General features: G+C 41.8%; 1 protein-coding gene across 7 annotated transcripts in view; it reads right to left on the reverse strand.

Moving 5' to 3' along the window:
• Positions 1–26,248, reverse strand: part of AOPEP (aminopeptidase O (putative)) — a 348,549-nt gene that overhangs the window by 256,651 nt on the left and 65,650 nt on the right. For all 7 annotated transcript variants that reach the window (XR_012495672.2, XM_074330240.2, XM_019711974.3 and 4 more), the window contains exons 4-5: positions 14,773–14,929; positions 7,065–7,310 (exon numbers count right to left, since the gene is read on the reverse strand). Coding sequence is in view for 6 of the 7 variants with exons in the window: in XM_074330240.2 (XP_074186341.2) it covers positions 7,065–7,310; positions 14,773–14,929 (403 nt within the window). In the remaining variant the exon portion in view is untranslated. The remainder of the gene's footprint in view (positions 1–7,064; positions 7,311–14,772; positions 14,930–26,248) is intronic.

Raw genomic sequence — 26,248 nt, forward strand, 5'->3', positions numbered from 1 at the left:
AGGTAGCTGGGATAGTCTTCCAATATCATGCGAGGGGTGGATAAAGCTACAAGGCAATGTCTTCTTTACCCACTTCGTGCAGACAGGCCTCTGGGGCTCAGATGTGGTGGGTTCCAGCAGCATACTGGCTGTAATACAACATATGGAATGTTCCCTCCAAACAGGGCCGCTCAGACATTGTGCCTTGCTTGAGGACCATTTCAAGAGTTGGTGTTCTCCCCAAAAGGAGTCTAGCCTTACAAGAAATACATACACCGCTCCCTACCCACACACCTACATAACACATCCAGAAGCCAGCAGCGTTTGCTCACTCAGACTATTTGTAGTGGTCCAAGGACTGAAAACCTACAAGATTGGGAATATTCCAATTTGGCAAGTTGGGCACATTGAATTCCATTGTTATTTTTCACCCACTGTATGCTCTATTCAGCAATGATGCTTCTGTAGAGAAATAAGTAGGAAGAGGAAAAAATTAAAGACTTTTCTTTGCAATGGAAAAAAGTCAAGGCAGTGCCGAATGGCCATCTCAAACTCAAGGGCTGGAAGAGATTAGGGGCCTATGATGACATCAATAGAGAGAGAGAAGATTAGAAATGTAGGTAGAGGGATGATTGCTTCAGGAAGGCCTTTCAAAGGCCTGACAACTTCTCTTGAAGGATGGCCCCAGCAGTGTTCTCTGAAGGTAAGACTGTCAGTCTATGTGTGTGGAGAACAGTTCAAAGAAAACAAAACACTTAAGCGTAATCTTTCAGAGGGTGAGGAATCATGGCGTAATGATGATAAAATACTACTTCTGGACCTGACAAGCAGCACAGCTGTTTAATGGCAAGAAGAAGATTCTGGCTAAGCCAAAAGCTATGAGTTCACTCTGCCTGCTGTTCCAACAGAAGAGAAAGCCTGGCCCCAACATACCCCTGTGAGCCAGGAATTTGTCTGGTACCCAGTTTCTGTGGCTGCCTCAAAATGAGCCCACAGTGACCTCTGATCTTCAAGTAGACTCCGTGCCACCCTGACTCCCATGGGGAGCCCCTGAAGCAAACATACACCTCAGAGAGGGTTACAGATCAGTCTTTCCAAAGTCTAAGTGACTTGGGGACATCATCTAACCTCCTGCACCTGTGCCGAAAAAAAGGGAGCATACACACGCCTTCTCACTACCTGCTTTGTCAAAACTAACCAAATAATCATGGTCAAGGGCTTTCAGAGTTCCAGAAGAACATCACTTTATAAATACCAGCTCCTATTTTGAGGAAGAAAAATGAAAGAACCAGGACACATTAGAAGGGGAAAGTCCTTTTCTATAAGATAGGAGGGATTAACAAAGTCAGATAATTTTCTCAAGAAGAAAAATAAAAATAGAACACAAAATGGAGAAATGAACACAAAGAAAGCACCAAAGGGGATGCCTGGGAGGGGGCCTAAGCCACCTTCCCAGATCTTGGGACTCTCCAGGAGTTCTGTTTGCTCATCCCTACAGCAACGGCAGGGGGGTCAGTATACAAAGCATTAAAATTTTACAGGAACAAAAAGCAGGCTTGTATGAGCTGCTTTCTATCACAGACACCCACCTGTTTGGAAAAAAAAAAACAGAGAAAATTATGCTGGGAAGAAAACAGGGTCAAGAAATGCCCTTCGAAATATTTTAAAAAACAATCCATGCAGAAAGAAATTTGAGAATTTATTCAAATCTGGGAAATAAACAACAACAATAAAAAAGAAATAAAACCCACATACAGTCCCCCAAATCCTCAGCACATCAGAGAGCAGAGGAGCTGGCAGCCTGGGTGAACAGAAAGGTACACTCATTTATAGCTCAAATCAGATTCCCGAAGGAAAGAATCACTGCGGTTGCATCCTGCCTTGAAACCAGGGGGTCACATCCCCTGACATTTAAAGGATTGTTTGAAAGTATGTTGGTTTGGTTTGGGGATCAAAAAATTCAAGTAGAAACTAACAATGAACAAGCAAAGAAAAATTCCCAAAGCTGTGAAACCTTGCTATTTAAGATAATGACAGAAATTTATGACTGCTTCCTTCCCGGCAGAAAGAAGCACAATTAGAAGGCTGAAAACAAGAGGCCCTTTGTCCCAGCATGTTATGTTTTGCTGATTCTATTACACATTGGCTGGGAGATAAGAATAAACAGGACAACACCCAGTCTAACGCCAGGAGGCGGGGAGGAGGGAAAGCTGATTACATTCATTCTTGGGCATGTATGTGCACACCGTTTATTTGCAAATTGAGGTACTTAAGAAAACTGTGCATGCAATAGTCAGGAACTACTACAAGCATTCAGAAGAAGCCTTTTATTGCACAATCAAATCTTTTAAGAATAAGCCATGTGGGATAGGGAGCTTTACAGTTTTTCTGTACTATGAAGTGCACTGGAGGTATTTGAGTAATGGACGATTATTTCTCTATGCTCTTTACTTATCAATCCTATTTTTGTTCAGTCTTTTAAAACCTTAAAATTTAGGATAAGCAAACATATAAACACAGCTTCCCTCCCTGTGACCTATTGTGTCAAAGAAGCTTGCAAGGAATCGGTCAACAGCCCTGAGGAGAGGAAACGTGGTGACCTGAGACTCAGCCCATCTCCATAAAGGACAGTTGCCAGTCTGGACTCCAGGGGTTCTCCTGTCTTCCCAATGGAGAATTCTGCTCATGGACAGCCGCTGCTAAGCCAAGTCAACTTCTAACGAATCTGTCACGAGATGGCATGGCACTGATGGCCCCAGAAAACTGAGAAAAGATTTGCCCTCTCTTATAAGTCTCCCCCCGTAACACCAGACTGCCTGGAACCAACAATCCCTACTCCACTTCTGCCATTTCTTAGTGTCTCCCTCTCACTCCTCCTCATACTGGTGTACAGATGGCTCAGATGACCCAAGCCTAGAGGGACCACGGAATCTCCCAGCTCCTAAAACGAGTTTAAGGAGGGGGTGAAGGAAAGCCATTCTAAGGCTCATTGCCCTCTAGCTATACTGGCCTCTTTTCGGCTCCTCCAGACCATTATAATGGTTCCCACCTTGGGGTCCTTGGACTTGAACTTTCTCATTTCTCAGCCTGGGTTTCTTCACCAGACCGTCCCAAAGCTGGCTCCTTCCCATTCTCCAGTCTCCTTGCCAATGTCACTCTTTAAAGCTTTTGCTCCCCACGCAAACAATGCTACCTATCCCAAGTCCCTCTATCACTTACTTGGTTTTATTTTCTTCATAGCACGTATCTGAATTATTTGTTTTTTATGTATACTGTTTTCTCCCCTGAGTAGAACGTAAGTTCTATGCGGACAGAGACCTCATCAATCTTGTTCATCCTTGTAGACTCAGCATCTTAAATCCTACCTGGCATTCGGTATGCACTTAATAGAAATTTATCGCAAGAACGAATAAATAAACAATGAACAGATGAACAAGACAAGCTGGTACAGAACGAGTAACAAAAAGGTCAAAGCAGAATTTGTTACCTATCATCAACCACACTGCTGCTTTGTTGTTTGCTTGTTTGTTTTTCCAATTTTCCCAATGGGACCAGGGCTGAAACTACTTGTGAATGGTTGGGCAGGGAAGCAGAGCCATAGAAGACATGGCTTTTTTACTCAGAGCTCTAAACATACATTAAAAACTACTCTTAGATGGTTTGGAGGAGATTCTTGAAATTCAAATAGAAGACAGGAAAAAAAAAAAAGACTGTATTTGGATGTCAGCAAGGTAGTTCTGCCAGCCTAATTATGCCCCGTGACATGTAATTGTGAACTGCTGAAAGACAAATGATGAAGCAAAGCGTTTATTACAAACACATTCAGAGGTAAGACTGAGGTGTTAATTTTTAAGCAACTGTCATAAATCTGGTTCCAGGATATTATTCCATTAACATTATCATTATTATAACAAAGAGTGTAAGCAGGATGATGGGCTCCTTTCATGTATTTCTCAATACCTAGGAAATTAGGCTTACTAGTCAATCCCTAGCTGAGACACCTGAGAAAATACTAAGATGCAATGAAAATGGCGGAACACTAATTATACCAACACACAGAGAGCTGTTCTATACATTAGAGATCCATTTAAAATGTATTCATATCTTCATATAGACATCATATCATACAATCCAAGAAATGTACCCTCCACAGTTCCTTATACGGCAGATTCAGCCTGCGTGGAAGGGAAAAATAAACAAAACAGAAAGCCCACACTTACTAAATGAGAAAAGTCTGGGAATGGAACTTTCAGTGGTGTTTTAAAGACAAACTGGTGATTTTTCTCAGAATCAGAATAGAATGAAAGCCTCTCTTCCCTGCAGCAGTGATTCAGAAAAGGATTGGAGGGAGGGTGTTGATAGGTAATGGGCCCTATTATATTAATAGGTGACAAAAACCATGAAGTGCAGTATCGATATTCTAGCTACTATGTATTATTCACCTTCTTATAAACTGATTTGCCATTTTCGTACATTCAAGTTGTACAAATGTGTTTTTACCCACTTCACTGAAATATCAGAATCAGGCTCAAAAACAGACTCAGAGGGAGAGTTTTAAGATTATTCAGATAACCCATGCTATGTACTATTTAAAACACAGTGCAGTCATTATGGATAGCATCCAAAAATTTTAAAACTCTTTAACATGGTTATTAATAATTTATCCATTTCAGTTCATGTGGGAATGTTTAATGTCATTTACTAAAAAAAGAATGCTAAAATGGTATAAAATGGTATTCATTAGGTTTAAGACCTAATCACTAAAGAAGTGCAGAGGTATGGAATTTATAATCTTGCATACATGTTTATAAAATGTGGACTCGGGGAAGGAAGAACCATTTAATTTACCAAGAAGTCCTTTGATCTCTAGTGCATAACAACTAACAGGGCAATGGCAAGTTTCAGTGTGGAGGTCTTTCCAGACGGTTCCTACCAGCCTTGGGATTTCTCTGTTCCTGTCTAGGGCACCGAGGTGACCTGGAAGAGTGTCATTTTTGTGCCAGTTTTGCTTTGACCAGGAGTAAGGCAGCAGGGCCCTGGGGGCCAACTGAGTCATGAACCCCACTCGGTCCCACATGGCTCAAGATGTTGGGATCCCGAGAGTCACGCCAAGCAAGTGGAATCAATGTAGGTCAGAGTCAGGGCAGACAGAGAACTCCCTCACCCTCAACTGGCCGGGGAAGAGACCACAATCCCCTCTCCACGACTCAAATGCAGGGAACAGTAACTAAGCCCAGGAAAATATCTAGGACAGGGCAGACCATTTCCACCGTCTAAAAAGAAAGGGGAAAAAATGGAAAATAAATGATATTTGACAACCAACCACAAATTTTTAAATGTACGGTTCTATTGTTTTTAAGCATAAAAGCAGTCTTATTGCTCCTAAGTTATTATCACCATCACATTTTTTTGACATTTGTGCCCGGTACCATTTGGCCTTAGGGATCTTAGGCTTATTGCTTTAAAAATACAGAGTTAGGCATGTTTAAATCACTTTAAATATCTCAAAAAGCAGCAAACACACAGCTTACCTGCTTGGGCCTGCAAACTTGAAAAGAGAAGCTTTATAGAATGGCTTGCAGGTCAACAAATCCTAGTTTTGGCAGACTGGTGTCAGGAAGGAGCTATAGGAAATAAGGTCCTCTGTAGGAAAAATACTCTGCCTTTGGTTCCCTCAGGTCAGAACTTGGAACTGTTAGCAAACACGCCCTGAAAAACTGCAACTCTCATAAAGCGCTAAAAACTCCCAAATAAACATGGCCCCGCAAAACTGTACAAATGAGAAACATTTAATGAACGACCCTTTCTTTGCCAATAATTCTGCTTAAATTAAGTCCAGCAGACTCTTCAAAGGGACCAGAGAAGCCCCCTTGTTAAGACAAATTCTATATATAGACATCCAAGACAATTATATGATGCATGTAACCAAATATATATAATTATCCTAGTTTCTACATTCCCATTATCTTCATAAATATAGGATAAAAATCAGTCTAAATGACTTTCTCAGACCTCCTCAAGGATTAAGGCAGCCAGCTTTTTAAAAGTATACGTATGTAGTAAAGATCAAAAGCAAATGTTCTGGTCAGTTCTTTTCTACTCATGGGTTTTACTAAGAATGTGTGCAGTTTTCAGGTAAAAGACCACAAATGACAGCTGTTCAAAAGCATGGAACTTAATTGGCAGCAGGAATTTCCTTGACTAACAGGGAAAAACTTGAAGTCACATGTTTTGATTAGCTTATTTTTCTCATCCTTAGTCAAGCATATTCACTGTTAATGATTAAGATTTTTTTCAAACAGAAATATAACCAAGTAAACTCCTGAGTACATAACCAAGTAAAATGCTGAATGAAACACCACTACCTATTACTAAATGAACAATGGCACAAATGAATGAATTTTAGGTGTAAATAATATATAGGGAAAGGTTCAACTTGCAGGTCTTGATTTTTCTATAGGAACTAAACTGAGACAAGAATAATGTATTTATTGTATTAAAAATTAGTAGCAGGACAAGTCCCTCTCTTCTCCTCTACCCCACTCCCAGTAAGCCACCTGCTTTGAGCTGTTTTTTTGGTGATGGATTTACACTGATCCATCCACAGTCTCTCTGATACTGGGGCTCTCAAGTTGTTGTCCTTGTGACCAATGGTGAGAATGGATGAGACAGCTGGTCAGGATTAGGCAAGCAGCCTGTGGCCCTGGAACCAAGTTGTGTCACCCTGCCCAGAGCCATGATCTTGGGCTCATGAGCATTAAGCTCTCACCACCTAAGCTAACCAGACACCGATCAGTCACAATCCAACATACATCACTCTGAAGGCACAATGTGTTCCTATCCCAGCAACAATGTGATTTTATTTTTAAGGCAGCTGAATTGAGCCAAGACACCCAAAGGCTTGTGCATGGTGGAGTCTATGCACAAACTGTCCCTCAGGGCAGCAATGAGATGTCCAAGTACGAGTCATCGTGACCCTTCCATCCTAATCAAATGACAGCTCTGACAGAGCTCAAGGAAAGCAAGAAATAGTCCAAGAATTTTTCAAAGCATATTCTCTCCACGTCCACAACAGAACAACATACCTGGCCATCCCCAGGCTTGGAAAGTTGGCAGGGACGATGAGAATATCCAGCCTGGAGAACGGGTGTGTTCCCAGGACAGAGTGTGCTGCTGAGAGGCAAAGAGGGACCAGTGGCAGAAGGGTCTCTTGGCAGGCACGTTGGAGGCACACTGGAGCAAAGACCCGATGGGGAATGATCTCCTGGATGGCGGCAGAAGCGTTCTGGAAGCGGCAGGGGTAGTCCATGTGGCAACAAACCCCAACACACCTGGGAACAACACAAAATAAGTAGATGCGCTTTATGGTAAACCAGGTTTATTCGTCTTGCTATGGAGTGACGAACTCTCACAGACACGGCCAACTTCTAGGCGGCGGCAGTTCAGACAGGCTCCCAAGCAAAGACAGTTATCTGTGTTCTTCACTTGTCTGTTTCTGTGCAGTGGTGAAGAACTACAGGTCAACATACTTACTGATGTGCTCAATCCATCGAGTAGTTTCCATCTAACCTAAGTGAAAGTAGGAAAGTCTTGTTTTAGACTAACCAGGGGACAAAAGCTTCAAGACTCAAAACAACCAGAAAACCCCCTGCCAAAACAAAAAACAATTTCTGCCCTCAGAAATGTGCTTTCAAATATCACCACGGGCAAAATCCTCTCCAAATCAGGGATGATTCGTAACTCAGAAAAGAGGCACTGGTGTAACCAAAATAAAGATCCCATTCTGGAATTTCCTAGCATAAAAGATGGGGACTCAAGTAGACAGCAATGAATGAAATGACAGTACAGGTTCCACTTTTCGAAAGAGCACAATCCATTCTACTACCTGGAAAAAGTAATCCAGGTGTTGTGTTGCTGTTAAGGAATACAGAGATACTTTTGATACGATATTTTCCGCAATCCACTTCCAGTACAAATTTAACTGAAATTTAACCTTTTAAGGAAACAGGTCAGAGCTCAGCCTGCGCCATCTGACCACACCACGTTCAGCTATTCCGCCAAAAGGTGGAGCTGAAACAGAATTCCTAGAATCTGACTCACAGGCCTCAAGAGAACTTATCTACCCAAAGAAACCTATATTAAAGGGAACTCTCTTTTTTCACCTGTTAACACGTCCTTTATTCAAACACAATGGAAAGCCCCTCTACTTTTAATTTACAAATTATAATTCTAACTATAGGGGCTTATTAGATTCACAGTGAACACTGAAAAACCTTAAAATACTGGTATGTCCCAATATGGGCAGACTGCAACAATGATGCCTCTCCAAATTTCTGGGGTGCCTTTCACCATCCAGGACGAGCGCTTCACCATCCAGGACCAGCACTGCCCAAGGAAATCCCCAGAGCTACGGAGAAAAGCCTCACCCTCCATACTGCGGTCCAGTGTGGTACACGGAACACAGCTTCCAGCACTAATGATGTTTCATCACAGTTGAGGGTGACAATAATGGGTAAAGACCCATAAAGACTTCTACCAGGATAAGGTGACAGGAAGAACACAATCACTGACACTGAATGCTAGCTGAAGTCCCAGGATTGACGATCTTGCTTTATGGAGAGAGTGAGTAAAGGTACCTGTTGGTAAACATTTAACTAAAAAGGCCGCAGTGTCCACATAATGACTAGTACTGTGCTGGAGCATCAATGTATTCAAAGGTCTCACAAAGTGAAAAACACCATTTATTGAATTAATCACCACAATACTGTTTCCTAACATATTTACATAGGTATATAATGTGCTATAGTAATTTAAGCATGCACTTTTTACTGGAAAACTTTCAGAGCACATTAAATAATGGAGAAATTAGAGGTGAAGAGGCATTTTCAGGACAAAGTTGGGGCATGAGTTTAAATTCTAGCTATCAAAGCACAATTTTGCAAAGAGGCATTCCATTGGCCTAGCTATTAGGTTGGTGCAAAAGTAATTGCGGTTTAAAAGGTTAAAAATCATTGCAAAAACCGCAATTATTTTTGCACCAACCTAATAGAAACACACCATAGAGCAAGACTATTTTTGCAGCCAGGAACCCTAAAAGTTAGAGAATAGTTTGACGTAGCAAAAGACATACCATAAAAGCCAATTTGTTCAAGAGAAAAAAAAAAACGAGTTGAATTCTCTTGATATGAATGGCACTAGCCAAGGTAATGAAGGTTTCCCCAGTTGGGTGAATTAGCACCATTTTTCACAATCAAAACCTCGGAGAAAATGCAGGACTTAAAGGCAATCTAGCTATGGGTAGGTGACACCATTAAGGCTTCCAATAAAAATGGAAACGGCATCAGGGAGGCCACTGGGGCTTCCGGTTCCTACGTGGGGATCAGGAAAGTACAACTGGCTAACTGGGACCTGAGGAGAGCGACTCGGTCCTGGGGCCTCTTTTCCTCACTCCTGCCAAGGTCTCATGGGAACAGGCTGCTGGGGGAGGGGAGGAATCAATTGGAAAGGGGTGTGAGGGAACTGACTGGGGTGATGAAATGTTCTCTATCTGTGTTAGCGTGTTTACAATCGTCAAAAATTCATCAAGCCGAACACTTAAGACCTGTGAATTCTATTGTATTAAAAACAAACAAAAAGCCTAAAATGGTTTCTAAGGTATCTTCTGGCACTGTGATTCTATGACAACTCGCCACATGAGCCCCCTTTATACAATTGCTACGTTCCTGAAGCGGTGAGGGAATACTGTACTTTTATAAAGTCATGAATACTGAATAGTCTTCCACAAACCAATATTGACTCAAATCCTCTATCTTCCCTTCAGACTAACCTTCAGATACAAATCCTTGTATACGTATGTGCCTACTCCAATATGCTCTCAATATTAGCAACAAATCAAGCATTTGTAAATAGCTGCTCCTTGTGCAAGACTTGTAATTAGAGTAAGCATTTTAATAGTAAAGATTAATAATATATGATTGTTAATTAGTAACAATCTGTAACATTAATAAGAATAGTAACACTAATAACTGCTACCACAACTGCTACTTACACTTATTAAACATGTGCTATGTGCCAAGCACTATTCTGAACACTTCCTATACACTTTCCCACTTACTCCGCACAACATTCCTAAGGAATAAGAACTGTTCATGACGTCGTGAGTCACCATAAACTCCTCCCTCCTGACGCTCCTGCTCCACATACTTCATTGTGCTTCTGAAGTAAATGTGGCTCCTGGAGTTTTCTCAAAGCTGAGCTCAGCTTCTCTCTGGTTCTTCAGTCTTCTGTTCCTCCTTGTCAATACTGCCCATTAATATTGCTAAGAGTGAGGAGAAGGGTGCATATATGTTAGGCTGGTAAATGACGGGAAGCAGAGCACAACGCTGGGCTGAAATTATTTTATAAGCAGTCTCTCCGAGGAGTAAGAGTGACTGTGTTTTCCTCGGAATCACAAGATTGGAAACTGCCTTCTTCTTGTTTCGAGACAGGGCTGTACTGAAACCATCTGACACAAATGTTTCCCTGTCGTGGGTTTAAACGAAATTGCTCGTAAGTCTCCCTTGGGATTGCATATCCTTGTTTTGCACCCCCTCCCTTGGTTCAACCTGACAATTCAGTAACTACCATGTTTCCCCGAAAATAAGACCTAACCGGAAAATAAGCCCCAGCATGATTTTTCAGGATGACATCCCCTGAACATAAGCCCTAATGCGTCTTTTGGAGCAAAAATTAATATAAGACCCGGTGTTATTTTCGGGGAAACACGGTACATCCTGCATTCTGGTTAGTGAATGCACCCCACAGGGTGCTGCTGCACACACACGGTAATAAATTTCCGACCCCACCTTTCAGGAGTTAACAGTGTTTGGAAAGAAAAAATTGTAAATTCTGGTAAGATGTTTACACAATTTACTAACATATTTTAGCAAGCAGAGTACATGCCTGCTAAACATCACAATTGTTCACCAGCCCCCAATGCGTTGCTGACAACGTCAATATACACGATGACGTAGTAGTGTCTGAAAGCTGGATGTGTTTTCTTAGGCTGTTCAGTACATTGCAAAGCAAAATGAGGTATGTGTGATAAGAGGTCGAGAGCCGGAATACCCTGGGGCAGCAAGGGCTGCAGAAACCAAACTATGCAAAGGCTCCTTTCTCAGTGAGGGGCATACTCGAAACCAGCATTTCTTCTCCCTGTGATTTATACCCACCATTCTTTCTTTTCTAGGCTTTCAAAGAGAAAGAAACAGGACCTCATCGTCCAAGGTCCACAAGGGAACTTTTCATCGACTTCACATCTCTCAGGACAACCTCTTTCCCCACCAAATCTGCCCTTCTGCAGGACTAACAACCTCAGTGGCTCTCCATGCTTTTCTATGCGTCGTGGTGCCTAATTTCCATGCTTTTATTCATTTTTGCTGAGCTTCTCTGGACTTTATCCAAGTGTCCTGCTTAAACTGTGTGGCCCCAAAGTGAAGGCAATGCTTTAACAAAGGCCGTGAGAGGTTAAACATAATGCCAAGATTCCCTTGTGGCCGAAGAAGGTTATGTTGCAGCCAAATAAAATTAATAAATTTTCAACAGTTTACCTAAATGCCTTACAACTAATATATTTACTAAAATGCTCACCCGGTGTGGGCTGGATGGTGTGAGGAACTGGAGCTGGAAGAGGGACTGTTCTCTGTGTAACTCTGCCCATATGAACAGTGATCAAAAGTTCGGTGGCGAGTGCTTTGGCCAAATTTCTGGGACCCAGATGAACACTTGAGGCAAATGAAAGCCTATGGTATAGGCGGCCCCTGTAAAAGTTACATTTACGTGAACTGAACTAGTGGTTTGAGGAAGGTTTGAAGTACAAAGCGGGGTGGGGGAAGGCAAGGGGACCAGATGTGAACATAACCGAAAACACCACTTCAGTTGGCACTTCAGAGCACCTTTGTTGGCAAACTTAGTGTGGAGCCAGAGATTTAATGGATAAAAACACAAAGCCACCCTCTGATGACTAAAGACAGCACACATGAAGCACGCAGCCAGGGAAGGATTAAGCAAATGTAAGCTATTATTTTATCAGCAGTACCTTTCTGATGGACAAGCACAGTGATAAATGAAGGGAAAACTTAGTCATAGCATGTCAGACATGGGAGGCAGTGTGGGAGGACTCCATCCCCTGGGCCTCACGTTTCCATACAAAGACCAGCTTCCCTGCAGTGGTGCCCTTCACCTCTCTCTCCAGCGGATCTCCTTGGCTGGGCAACTCTGGGCCTTCTCTTTTTGAATCTACTTGCCCACAGAGGGGCTACTCTTTGGCTGTTAGGCAGGCTGTGGGCATCTATGTTGTGGAGGCTGGCAGTGGCCGAGCTGCGTGGTTAACTGGGTGGGGAAGTTTGTCTCATTTGGAAACGGAGTATTAGAAAGCCCATTAACCCTGTAGACCAGAGCACTCCCTCAGTCCATCTTCTGTCAATAGTAAAACATTTATTGTGTTCTCCTGTTTCTCAACTCAGGAAGACAACAGAGGGGCCATATTTACCCTTTCTCCCCTAAACTCCAACAGGGATTTCAGAGAGATCTTCCCAGAATCCCCACTTCATTTGGCCATAGCCTTCTCCCTTCACAACTACGGATACAAGAAAAGTGAAAAGTTATTTCAGTTGCTTCTGGACAGCAGTGACAGCACATAGGAAATGGGTGCTGCCCACTCTCTCACCTCAGATCTCTGGGAATATGGCTAGAAGGACAAAATGACAAATTTCTTTCTTTGCCTTCCCCTAGCCTTCTGAAAGCACACATTTTTCAACTACATACCTCCTCTCACAGACAACAGCCCTGAGGCTCTAGGTGAAAAGCAGAGTGCTTCCTCACCACAAAGAATTGGAGAATCCCAAGCAAAGTCTTTATTCTACAGAGAAGGAAAGTGTGGCTTTGTCCAAAGAAACATATCCAACCAATAGGGATGGCATCTTCAGGCTCAAAGTGAGCGCTCTCAACTCCTGTTTTCTGTTCTGACATGACACATTCCATTCAATAACAGTGATTCAATCATGGCGCCGACTCTCCAGGTGGGAAGGTGGCTCAGACTCCAGGCGAGGCGTGGATGTTATGCACAGTTTTTAAAGGTCCCAGGTAAGACTATGAGTCACCTCTTTTAGGGGGCTGAGCCCAAACGTGAATCCAGGTGATATAACTCAGTAGGGCTATGAACATGAACATGTTCTTGCCTGAAGTCTCGGTATCTTTGTTTTATCTATAAAATGGAGGTAATAATGCCTATCTATCTTACAGGTTTATCCTCAGGACTAATCGAGATGACATTTAGATCAGGACTTACCCTGACTTCAAACATCTAGCGGCTTCCGCATCAATTCAGGTAGGCGAGGACATGCTGCAATAACAAACCTTCCCAGTATTTCGACGGCTTAACACAAAAAAGTTTATTTCTTGCTCATACCAAGCCCACTGTGGATCCAAGTGACTCTCCAGGGCACCTGTCCTCTCGACTCAGAAATTCAGCCTGCCCCTGGAATTACGAAAAGAAGCCTACTGTGTGATGTCAGGGGCAGGGGAAGAGAACACTAGAGGGTCTCAGGAGCAACTAAATGGTCCCATGTGAAAGCGATATGTCACTTCTGTCCACAATTTTCATCTTCTCTCGAGAGGGCATAAGTAAAATCCAGTAAGCAATCTAGGATACCCTACACAGCTCAGGGAAGACAGTACAAAATAGGCAAGTAACTGAGCAGGAAGCAAACATTACCTCCCTTCCTTCAAAAAGCAAAATGCAGGCAATATGACATGCCTGTCATAAGGGAGGGCTCAACGGCTTTATCTCCTAACAACAGCAGCCACTACAGTCACTGCAGAAAGAGCAAAAGCAACAATTGGCGAAACAAAACCAACATCAAGGAATCAGCGCTAAAAGGGCCAATCTTACTCGGTTTTCAAGGATGAACTAACCACCTGTCCCGTGACTCTGGACATTCTCCACCAGAAGGTACCGACTCACTGACTACCTGTAAATAGGAAAACTGAGCCAAGTGTGAAAGTCCCAGGAGTGAAGCGTGATGGCACACCACATGATCAGCAAGCTCCGTGCCTATTACATGCCTTCCTCTGCCCCCTTTGGCTCTCAAAGCGAAAAATAGCTGAACATCTGGGAAGGCTGCAAATGAATATCCAACGGCCTACACTACACTAATTTTTAAAACCTTTAAACTGATTTTCTCTGACCTGTCCTGAAAAAGAAGGAATTGCTAATGAAGCTAACAGAGCCCTGAGCCAGGCCTCATGCCAACCTCCGTGTGTCCTGTACGTCTAAGGAGGGTGACCCCACACTGAGGAAAGGCCGCCCCTACAAATACACTGCTAACGGCAGTCACTGGCACCAAAAAACAGTACAGTGGCCTACAAAGGAATCATCAGACAAGCAACTTCTTTTTATTAGGTTGTGTTTATTACCAAATAAGCATTGAAAAATTAAAAGGTGTAGAGAGAGGGGTAGTATTGAATCTGAAGATTCTGTTAACTTACCTAAACACGTAAAAATATTTCACTACACCTCACTTCACAGAGGATTTCATATATACTTGTTTTCTTTTCTCGTTCTTTCTGCATAAACAATATGCCCACATTTCTGCCTTTCAACTCTCCTTCCCTCCCAGTAGGTCTTTTCCTGCTTTGATTAATCATATTTTGGTTTAGTTTCTCAGCAGGGATGACTCACATTCCCAATGCTTGGAATAAATGCATCATTCTGCTCCCTCAAGTGTTTGTTTTTCAGCAAGTTCAAATACAAACCCGAAGTCAGCATCAGAAGGTGAGAAGGATCTTCTCTCTGCTGCCAGATCATTCGATGAGCAGGTCTCTGGCTTCATTTCTGTCCAGGATCCCACTGCAATTGTGAAGGTAGAGGCTGGCATTGGCATGGTTACGTAGTAATGCCAGCTTGAGCACCCTATAAACAGAAAGAGAAAAACCATAATGAGGCCAATGCGTGGCTCTGGACCTTATTCTGTGTTTTTTCTCTTTAGGCACTTGAAAAACCTGTGTGCTAAGACGGTATGAGCCAGTTCTTGGAGGTGGGTCATGTCAACTGAAGGGGCACCATTCCAGGTTTCAGGGAAAGCGTAAGAGGGATGATAGTTTCAGGGCAGCTAAGGAGGTTTGGATCTCTCCCAGGGATCAGTTAGAGCCCTTCAAGTGAGGCTATAAATAAAGGGTGGTGGTTGAGGTGGTCACTACTAGCTGCAAACAATAAGGGCACAGGCTGTGTGCTGCTATAGAGACAAGAACACAGCTCATTCATCCTCATCGCCTAGCACAATACTTGGCATTAAAAAAAAGGTCTGCTGAATAAACGAATGAATGAAGGAATGATCACTTCTAGTCTGCTAAACTACTTTGTCTACATTCAAGTCCATCTAAAATCGATATAGTAGAATGCAATGAGACTAGGGAGATACCTACATTTTAGTCCCAACTCTAATTAGCTCTGGAAGTTCAGATCTTACAACTCTCACCATTTTTATCTGTGAATATATTGGGCTGGTCCCCCATTCCTCATTGTGCAGATGAAAAACAGGCCTGGAGAGGTTCTGTGGAGCCAAGGACTCCCAGCTAGTTGTAACACGGCTGGAATTCCAGCTGGGGATCCCCACCCCAGCTGAGGGTGTGCCCACCACTTAGTCCAAACCATAGAGAAGGCTTTTACCAAAGTCACAAATGATTGATAACTCTTAACACTATACTTCCTTACTTCTAAGATGGGGAAATAATTATAGTGTTTCTGAAATGTGAATGTGTCATACAACCTGGTTTAATATCTTTTTTTTTTCCTGAGCATATGCTATAAATTGATGGCGTATCTTAAGGGGAACTGATATTGCCTCACACTATAGAACACAGTTCTCCACTCCTTATGCTCCATTAGCGTAACTCAGTTCACTCCTCATGCTCCATTAGAGTAACTCAGTTCTCCCCTCCTCATGCTCCATGACAGTAACTCAGTTCTCCCCTCCTCATGCTCCATGACAGTAACTCAGTTCTCCCCTCCTCATGCTCCATGACAGTAACTCAGTTCTCCCCTCCTCATGCTCCATGACAGTAACTCAGTTCTCCCCTCCTCATGCTCCATGGCAGTAACTCAGTTCTCCACTCCTCATGCTCCATTAGAGTAACTCAGTTCTCCACTCCTCATGCTCCATGACAGTAACTCAGTTCTCCCCTCCTCATGATCCATGACAGTAACTCAGTTCTCCCCTCCTCATGATCCATTACAGTAACACCCCTGGCCTCTCTTTCAGTCCCTTACTAACTTCTTTGCAGGAGGTATTCCTGTTTCTTGTTTTAAGTTTTAGAGGGTTAAACACTCATGGAGTGGCCAGTGATCATCCAATTTGGTCAGTGAGTGCATAAGATGTCATATTCAGGGTCAAAATATTAACATGCCCATTAAGGCCAGCATACCTAACATGACAATTTTCAAAGTGCTTTACCAGTAAAAATCAATAACAGAGGTTAGATTTTGGTCTCAATATGCTTGGCTTCTTTGTCTCTCAACTAATTCAGAACTCAGGGATATAGAGGGGTCATTATTTATTACCCTCTGAAACTCTATCAACTTAGATCCAAAGAAATACATTGCACAACTCCTCTGAGGAAAAACAAAATTTTAAATAGGAAACAAAGACTTCAACTTAAGGAAAAAATAAATACCGGTACCAAGTTTGAATAAATAAGATATGATATCAAGTTTGGAAGTCATTAGGGGATAACTTGGAGGAGGAATATAGACGGGCCTACTCAGAACAGCTGGAAACCCATCACAAAGGCAGCTGTCCTCTCAAACTTGCTTGTAAGCAGGATCATCCTGCTTCTGGAACCGGAATGGCTCCTCTTGAGATCACTCTTTCCACAGCTGACTAAGAAGCTCTGACTCTTTACAGAGACAACAAAATTCAGTGGTGTCAGAGCCAATCCGGTGATATGCATAGCTTCTGTTGGGCTTGAAGGAAAACCACAGCTTTAGGAGAATCACTGCTCTGATCCCAAGCCAGTAAGAAGAAGCTAGAGACAGTCACAGGGGTCTTGATAAAAGTATGACATGGCTCTGCCACGTCATGCTGTACTGCGCCCACCTCCTTCAAGTTTCTACCTTCCCATAGCTAGTTCATTCTGTGCCAACTGATGCCCCCTGCCACTGCTCCACGAAGAGCTTCAATTTGGACTGGATGTCACACTGAGAGCTGGTGCAAGTTGGAGGGAGGGTAGCGATGGAAAAAGAGGAAAGAAGTTGTGGGTGAGGAACTAAATCGTTTGAACAGCCTTGGTTTAAAAGAAATATCTTGAATTACCAAATTCTTGTAATCAAAGGACTATGGTCTGGTCATTCTTTCTCTGAGGTAGTATATTTTGGAGTGTTTACCATGGATGTTTGAATTTTTCTTCTAAAAACTTCAGGCCCTTGGGGGTTCAGTAAATAAACAGCAATGGTGAGGCTTTCGGATAAAAATAGAAGACTGAATGCATGAGGCTATCTTTGCTTCTCCTCAAAACCCAAGTAAAGGACGGCAAAATGATTTTCTAAACGTCATACACCAACAAGAACAGGGAGAATAAAATAGGAGATACTAGCTTCAAAATACTGGACATTAGAATGCAGATGGAAGAGTGGCAAATGACACAGCAAACCTGAATCTTAAATTAGCAGTGGGGGGGAAGAGATCCATCTCATTTTATCCTCTAGAAGCTCTAAAAAGCTGGGGTTCGAGGAAGTACAAAGCAAGCAGGCCTGGCTGAACAACTGTCTAAGAAGGGCTTGGATCCCTTCATGACCTCCCCTATTCCACACACCTGCCTACCTGCCCATCTCCCACACACCCAGCAAATAACTGCAGGCTTATGCTCTATACAGCGTAAAAGAGAGGGCATCTGGACAGGGGTGCAGGGGGAGGGGGCACAGTTGAAGGCAAATAAATGGAATTAGATGAACATATGCATATCAGATGCTGAGACCACCAGCCATCTTCCCTTATCTGGTTCCCAGAATGCTAGCAAGCAGGCTTTTACCCTCTAGGACAGGAGTGTCCAAACTGCGGCCCGCAGGCCAACTGCGGCCTGCAATCCATTGTTAATTGGCAAATTCCAAAAATATATTTAGTTCACTTAAATAAACCAGGTGAGGCAATACGTACTTCACCTCGAGGGAGTGGCCCGGCTGTTTGTGTATTTTACCGCATATGGCCCTTGGTAAAAAAACGTTGAAAAAAGTTTGGACACGCCTGCTCTAGGAGAATGAAGAACACTGACCAGCCCAAGAGAAGACAACCAAGAATACTGACATGGGAGGTTTCCTGTGATCAGCCATGATGAAGCTCACAGTCGGCAAGCCCTATGCACACATTCAGAGCTTCCAATCAGCATGTTGGTCCCCTACAGACAAATCAAGGACCTCCAGGCATTTTTAGAAAGCCCCTGATGTCAAACTGAGAGACCAAAACAAATAGAAACAAGCAACTTGGAGGATAGTGACCATGCAAGCAGAAGACAACTTCAAAAACCACCAAACACATGCCCACTGAGAGGAGAATGTATTGCAGTGCCAAAACAAGAACAGCATAATATAAAAAAGGAGCATTCCAAAGTAAAGAAAATTAAAAATATGATAGAAGAAAAGAAAAACTCAATAAAAGATGTAAGATGGGATATAAAGCTGAGGAAATCTCCCACAAAGTAGAGAAAAAAATAAAAAAGACAAAAAGGTGTGGAACAATAGAAACTAGTTTAGGAAGTCCAAGTAATAGGAGATCCAGAAAGACAACAGAGAAGACAGAAGGGGAAAAAGCGTCCGTTGAAAATTTTGAGAAAATTTCCCCAAATTTAAGGGGCCAGGAGTTTCCAGATTGAAAGGACACATAATACCCAGGACACTGGATACACATATTGAGCCACATCAAGATACATAACTATGAAATTTAGAACCCTGGGGACAAAGTCAAGATTCTACAAGCTTCCAGAAAGAGAGAAAAAAAAAATTACATATAATAAGGATATTTTCAAACAAGCAGAGTTTAAAACAAAACAAAAAATTTTACCTCCCATGCATTCTATTCTCTGGAAGCTACCAGAATATATAAAGTATCCTCCAAACAGAGGTGTGAAACAAGAAAGAGGAAGACAGACAAGCCACTGCAAGAAAGAAGCCAAGGGAGCCTGATGGAGACTGGCGACCCATCTGGCTGAAACAGAAGGGCAACCCCAGGGGCCAGCTGTGTGCCCAGCGGACGGGGTGACCCGGGTCCACTGAAGCAGATTCCAGGTCCTGGGATAGATTGCTTCAGGAAGATGAAATTGAGAGGAAACATGATAAATCTGAGCATCTTGAAAAATTTAAACAACTTTCAAATACTCTGGGGTTGGGAAATAAAAAAACAAGCAAATAGGAAAAACAAACAAGACAATTATTAACTTCATGAAAAATTACATGCTGTATGGAAATAATAATGTAATCGAAATTTTACTACAAGAGTCAGCTCTTAATAACAAACATAGATATAGTAACATGACTATTGATCTAATCAAAGTTATCTTATTAGTTACATTGGGAAGGTAGGATTGGGAGAAAGGAGCCTGGGTGTGATGGGTGGGGCGTGGGAGGGGAAGAGAGCTAAATCCTCATCTGCCGTAGTGGGAAGACCAACCCTGAACAACTGAACATCCTATCGAACGACATGGTCAGAAAAATCAAACAATCAGCTGAAACAGGTGAAAGTGGTTACTTCTGAAACAGAAGAAATATGGTGGAGGTCCTGAGTACTGCTATTTTGGGGAGGTAGTATAGTAAACCAATAGAACTATTTGACTCTTTCACTATGTGAGTTTTTAATATAAAAAAACAAAACAAATCAATTAATTAAAAGGTAATCTTAAAAAAAAAAGAACACTTTTAGTTCTGAGAGACCATTAAGATGATAAAATATAACTCAGAAGAAGAGGCAATTTAGAGATGAGTAGGCACAATCCCACTAAGAAATTCTAAGAATAAAACACTGGCAATAACTTTTTGCAGATGACACCAAAAGCACAAGCAACAAAAGAAAAATAAACAAATGGGATTACATCAAACTCAAAACCTTCTGCACAACAAAAGGAACCATCAACAAAATGAAAAGGCAACCTATGGAAAGGGAGAAAATATTTGCAAATCATAGACCTGATTAGGGGTTAATATCCAGAAATATAAAGAACTATAGCTCAACAACAAAAAGTCAAATAACTCAATTTAAAAATGGGCAAAAGGCTTGGACAGACATTTCTCCAAAGATGATTTACAAATGGTGAACAAACATATGAAAAGATGCTCAACATTAACATCAACAAATACAAATTAAAACCACACAGATTTTCATACCTGTTAAAACAGCTATCATCAAAAAAGACAAGAGATAACAAGTGCCAGCGAGGATGTGGAGAAAAGGCAACCCTGTGCACTGATGGTGGGATTGCAGATTGGTGCAGCTACTATGGAAATCAGTCTGGAGGTTCCTCAAAACATTAAGAATGGAACTGCCTTATGACCCAGCAATTCTACTTCTGGGTATTTATCCAAAAGAAATTAAATCTCTACCTCAAAGAGAGAGCTGCACTCTCATGATCATTGCAGTATTGTTTTCAATGACCAAGACATGGAAACAAGGTAAGTCCATTGACGAATGAATGGATAAAGAAAATGCCATATGTATATGACATGTGTGTGTGCACACACACACATGTCATATACATATGGCATTTTCTTTATATATATATATATATATATATATATATATATATATATATATATATATAAAATGGAATATGATTCAGCCATAAAAAAAGGAATTCCTGTCATTTGCAACAACATGGATAACCTTGAGAGCACTATGTCAAATGAAATAAGACAGAGAAAGACAAATACTATATGATCTCACTTATATGTGGAATATAGAAAAACCAAACTCATAGAAAAAGAGAGTAGATTTGTAGCTAATAGGGGCGGGAGATTGGGAGGAGGTCGAGGGGAAGCCAGTGAAGGTGTTCAAAGGGTAGAAACATCTAGTTATAAGATAAATAAGTCCTGGGGATATAATCTACAGCAAGGTGACTATAGTTAACAATACTGTATTGTATATTTGAAAGTTGCTAAGAGAGTAGATCTTCAAAGTTCTTACCACATACAAAAAACTACAACTATGTGAGGTGATGGATGTGTTAACTAACCTTATTGTGGTAACCATTGTGCAATATATACATATAGCAAATCATCACCTGAAACTTACACAATGTTATATGTCAATTGCCTCTCAAGTAAAGCTGGAGGAAGAAAGAATGAAACACTATGCACAATAGGCTTTCTCCCTACCTTCTGCATTGAATTTTTGACCTGATTTTTTTGCTGCCTCTCTGGTTCTTATACCATCCATCTAGCGCATGGACAAGATGAGACTTATGGAAACAGCAGAAACTGAAAATGCTTTCAAGAGAGAATACTGCTAATGGAATAAGAGGTATCTGTTAGATACATGCACAAGGTTGTAGAGAAGCCACACAGAGTGCCCAATTACGTCATGTCCCAGCACCTTTATCAGAAAGTCTGTACCCTCGTGGTAATGTGGGGAGGGCAGTGGAGGCTTTAAAGGGGCGTGGCATGGGAAAGGAATGAGATTAGCAATTTTTTTTTTAAAAAGGCAGAAACCTTAAATGACCTGGCGTTTAGGAATGAGACAGCACAAATGATAATAGACCTGAGTCAAACCCAGCAAAAATATTTAAAAACTCTTATTACTCTCTCACAGTCTTGTCTGAAGTTAAATAATGGGAGGAAATTATTTAACATTTTTTTTGGAAATGTATTGAAAACATCACCCAAATCCATATTTTAAATGCTCAAGATGACTTTCTCCTATACAGCCCATAAGATTTAAATTTTTTTTTTAGATTCCTAAAGTTCCTCTACTTAGTGGAGCTCATTTGGAATCAACTGTTTCATACTTCAAGCTTTGAAAGCAAAACAGTTTTTTTTAGGATACCAAGTGACAGTCAAACAGGGGCAGATCAGTGGGCTGGGCCAAATAGGAACTGCCGGGAACCCACTTCTCTAAAGCGCTGGCTGGACTCTGCAGAAGCTTCTCCCTCGTGTCCAGCCATGCACCGCCTGCCCAGCCCTGGGTGAATGCCGGAGCACTGCTACCATCACTGAATGTTTCCAGGGCTCTGGGCTTTGGGGCAGGCTTGTCCTAGTTCATTCCGATCGGCCATGTCTAGTATCCTCACGTGGTAGAAAAGTCTCTTTGGAGATGTCTGTTCATGGATTACCCCACTGAGCCCAATCTTGCATGAAGACTGCCCACCGCCACAGGGAGCTAGCTGCTCAGGGAATACTTGATCTCAGCTTCAAACCAGACTGCAAAAAAGGCAAATAACAAGGTAGGAATGCTGCCCCAGAATGCAGAGCATACATTCCAAAGACAAAGAGAAATAATTTCTGGATTATCTATTGTTTGGGATAAGCCTACCTTGCAAAAAGACTTGATGAAAGCATATTTCTTTTGAATATGCCCATTGATTTAGTTCCAGCTCTGGAATCTGACTGCTGGGGTTCAATTCCCCACTCTACACTTACCAGTTTGGACACATCACTTAATCTCTTGATGCATCATCAGTTTCCTCACCTATAACAAGGGAATAATCATAGTATCTACCTCATAGGATTATGTGAGAATTAAGGTAGATCATGTGTAAAAAACTCACTAGGCATAGTAATTGGCACATAGTAAGTGCTGAAGAAATGTTAACTGCTGTCGTCTGTACAGCCGCCTCCCTGTGGCTTGGGCTGACTTTCTGGAGAGGCAGAGACGAGGAGTGTTGAAGGTATGGCTGCCACATGTGCACTGAAGCCTGTGGCCTGATGAGGCCCACATATGGGGTTTAAGGTTGAATGGCATTAAAACGCAGTGCACACAAAGCGATCCATTTAAAGGAGAATGACAGCCCAAAAGGGGGCATCCTGTATGACTTCATATAGAATGGGCCATTTGGAGACTATTTAAATGGTGTTTACTTTAAATGAGCCATCCTCGATGAAAATGACAGTGAATGCCTTCATTTTCCTTTTTGATTCAATCCACTTGCCCTAGCCTCCTCGCTACACCAGCTGTAAAACAAAGAGAACACGCTGTACTTGAATTAACCCAGAGTTTTTCCTCTGCAGAGGCCAGAGGCCCATCACACCACTGGGTGATTTCAGGGCCAGGCCTGGATTCATCAGCAAGAGGAATAGGGAGTGGGGGGTAATAGGAAGGGGCCCAGGGGAAGTGGCCTCCCTAAGTGTGCAGGCTGGAGTCGCCACCAGCTCTCCTCCCTTCTGTGCCCCCTCTGAAAGCTCCCGAACACCTCTAGGCCACATTCTCAAATAGGAACTTATTTAGGGGTGAAATTCTTCAACTTGAATGGTCTCGCCAGTAAGACAGATATATCAGGTATTGTTCTTCTAATCACACCACCAGCTGCTACAAGATCCAAACAGACATTTTCACCTCCGAAACAGGACTGAGATTTTCCTTAAAGATGACTGTGCTTTTTGTAGGTAAAGCATTTGAAATGTGTGGGCTATTTTTCAAATCATAGGAGGCAGTCTAAAATTTACGTTTAAAAATACGTATAACTAGAGAGTGTTAAAACAATTACCATAATTATTTTCTCCATTTACTACTCTAAAAAAACTGTCCTGTGAGTAGTTTTGAAGATCCCATCTTCTAAGAGAGGAAGAGTGAAGAGAAAAAAAGGAAGAACTATGATGGAGTAGTCAGTTCACAGAGGAAGAGAAAACTTTTTATGCAAAACCTGTGAAAAACTTTGCTAATTATTTAGGAAAACCATTTTTATGAAAGAAAAAATTTTATGAGAAAAACATCAAGATACTGTAGTCATTTTTACACATCAATCATATCCACGAATAGTAAATTACATACAAAATGTACGTAAAGTTGTCCTGTTCTTAGGGGAGTCTTGGATAAACTCATTCAACATACACCAAGGACACAGCTACACCAAACACAGATGATGTATCTTCGCTAAGTTAAGCATCTCATTGAATTTCTTGTATTTAAAGTTATTATTTTCACTAAAAATTAAAACAGGCACTTAAATTCTTCCTATCAAAGGCATCCACTTTACCTGTTAAATGTTTCCTCTATAGGTTATACAAATAGCATGAAGCATTCGGAAACACCAAATTGATAGATGCTTTTATTTACATAGCATATTTCTCTACTCAATTCTTCTGTAGCCCCTGGTACTTTCCTGCCTCAAGATTGTTTCACTCTCTGGCCGCTATTCTTAGTTTCAGAACTTCCTGCCCAAAATATTCCATACATCAAGCTATTGCATTGTTTTGGAACATCTTTGTATCACAAATTAAAGATGCTTAGCAATATGTACAGGAACACATGTATATAGGAATGTGTGTATTTATAGGCACACTAGATAATGTATATATTACATATATTTTGTGTATTTATTATAGTACATATGATAGATACATGAAAAGGAGGGACAGCGCCCAGTTTTGGTTGCTCTTCCTTTCTTGGCTTCCTTCTCCAGTGTTTGGGTCTTTCAGCAAACCCCAGCTCTTTTCCTTTCACTACTTTTTAGACGCCAAGCCTACGCATTCTGGTTTTATGAGCTAGTGCCACCCTCCTGAATACCCATGGCATGACTGTCTTTCCTTAGTTCTTCTCCGTTGTTGCTCAAGGGCGGGAACTGGCACCAGAACAAAGGAGGCACTAAGAACGCCCTGGGCTGGCATGCACCAGCAGTGCCCAACCAGGGCCATGTGCCAGGTCATGCCACCGCTTCTCAAGTACTAATGCCACCCAGCAGGGCTTTGGGTTTCCTTCCCTGCAACATGGCACTGCCTAAGGCACAGGAGGCCCATGAGAGAATGACCTTCAAGATCATCCTTGTGAACCAGGTAAAAGAGCGCCACCTACTGCACTGAGGTCACAAGCGCCTCCCTAAGTTTTGAGGCTGCACCTTGAAGCCAATGAATACCTAAAGGAATACATCGCATCATGCTTCTCCTTCCCAGTCTCACCGCCATTCTGACCTACGACACAGACAAACTAGTTCCCCTTCAACTTAAGTACAAAATGGACACCAAATCATACTCCTTCAGGTGGTCATAGGTACTCTTTAGTACTTGACTCACATGAGAAAATTCATGAACATCAAGCCCAAGACAAAAATTCACAGTAACAAGAATTGGTACACACATGCCTGCCAGAATCATCGCTGTCCAAAAGAAATCGTGATGACTTCCCCACAAGCCAAGTATGGTAAGCACAGTGCTAGGAAGGCAAGCAAGAAGTAGTCAAAAGCAAATCAAGAACAAAAGAATGAACTGGCAAAGATTTAGAAAGTGCAAAGCATTATGTGAGCCCGCATGAGAGATATAACAGAGCAGAACACCAGTAGCTTTCTGAAGAGAAAAGATGAATGCATTAACTCTGTTCTCCTACCCCTTGAAACACATGTGTATGTACTACCCAGAATAAAGTTTCCACAGTTCTAGAAACAAGGAGCTTTCTCTATTTTGCATTCTGTGGTGAAAACACTTAATCATAACCATTCCTAAATGTCTTTAATTTACCATTTCCTTATACGTAATTCCTGGTTGCATACTGTGGGAGCAGTCTAAACAGTATTGCTCGTTTTGAGCCATCAAGAGGGAAGAAAAGTTGGCTTTCAAATGCACACAGGAGGGTCTGGACCCGAAATCTTGGCTTTTCCCTGGAATTTCCCACACAAAGTCAAGGGAGAGACTGTCAGAGAGCCGGTCTATTGGGCAGGCCAGAGAGTAGCATTTTGCCCAGGATGAAGTAATGTCTGCAGTCTCTTACTTTTGCATAGAAAAATGAAATCAGATCCTATGTGAGGGCACATGTAGTTTTTAACACCTTTCACTTGTTCATATGCTTTTCTTTTACAATTGGAAAAGCTTAAATTAGTCGGTCTTGTTCATTTACTTGAGGCTTCCCATGAAAAATGTAAGTGGAATATTTTATTTTTCTAGGATGTAGGAACACACTAAATTAGACTCTGAAAAAATAAAACTAAAAAAGAAAAATTACCAAAATGGGGAAAATAAGAATGTACTACACCAATTTCTTTCTTTTAAAATCCATGGAGCTGAGAAAAAAGGCCTAAACTACTCGGAAGCATAGATAAAGGAAGGACTCTG

Source organism: Rhinolophus sinicus, chromosome 16 (assembly GCF_057876585.1).
Source record: "Rhinolophus sinicus isolate RSI-liver-muscle chromosome 16, RSI-T2T, whole genome shotgun sequence".
In the NCBI taxonomy this organism is placed as follows: Eukaryota; Metazoa; Chordata; class Mammalia; order Chiroptera; family Rhinolophidae; genus Rhinolophus; species Rhinolophus sinicus.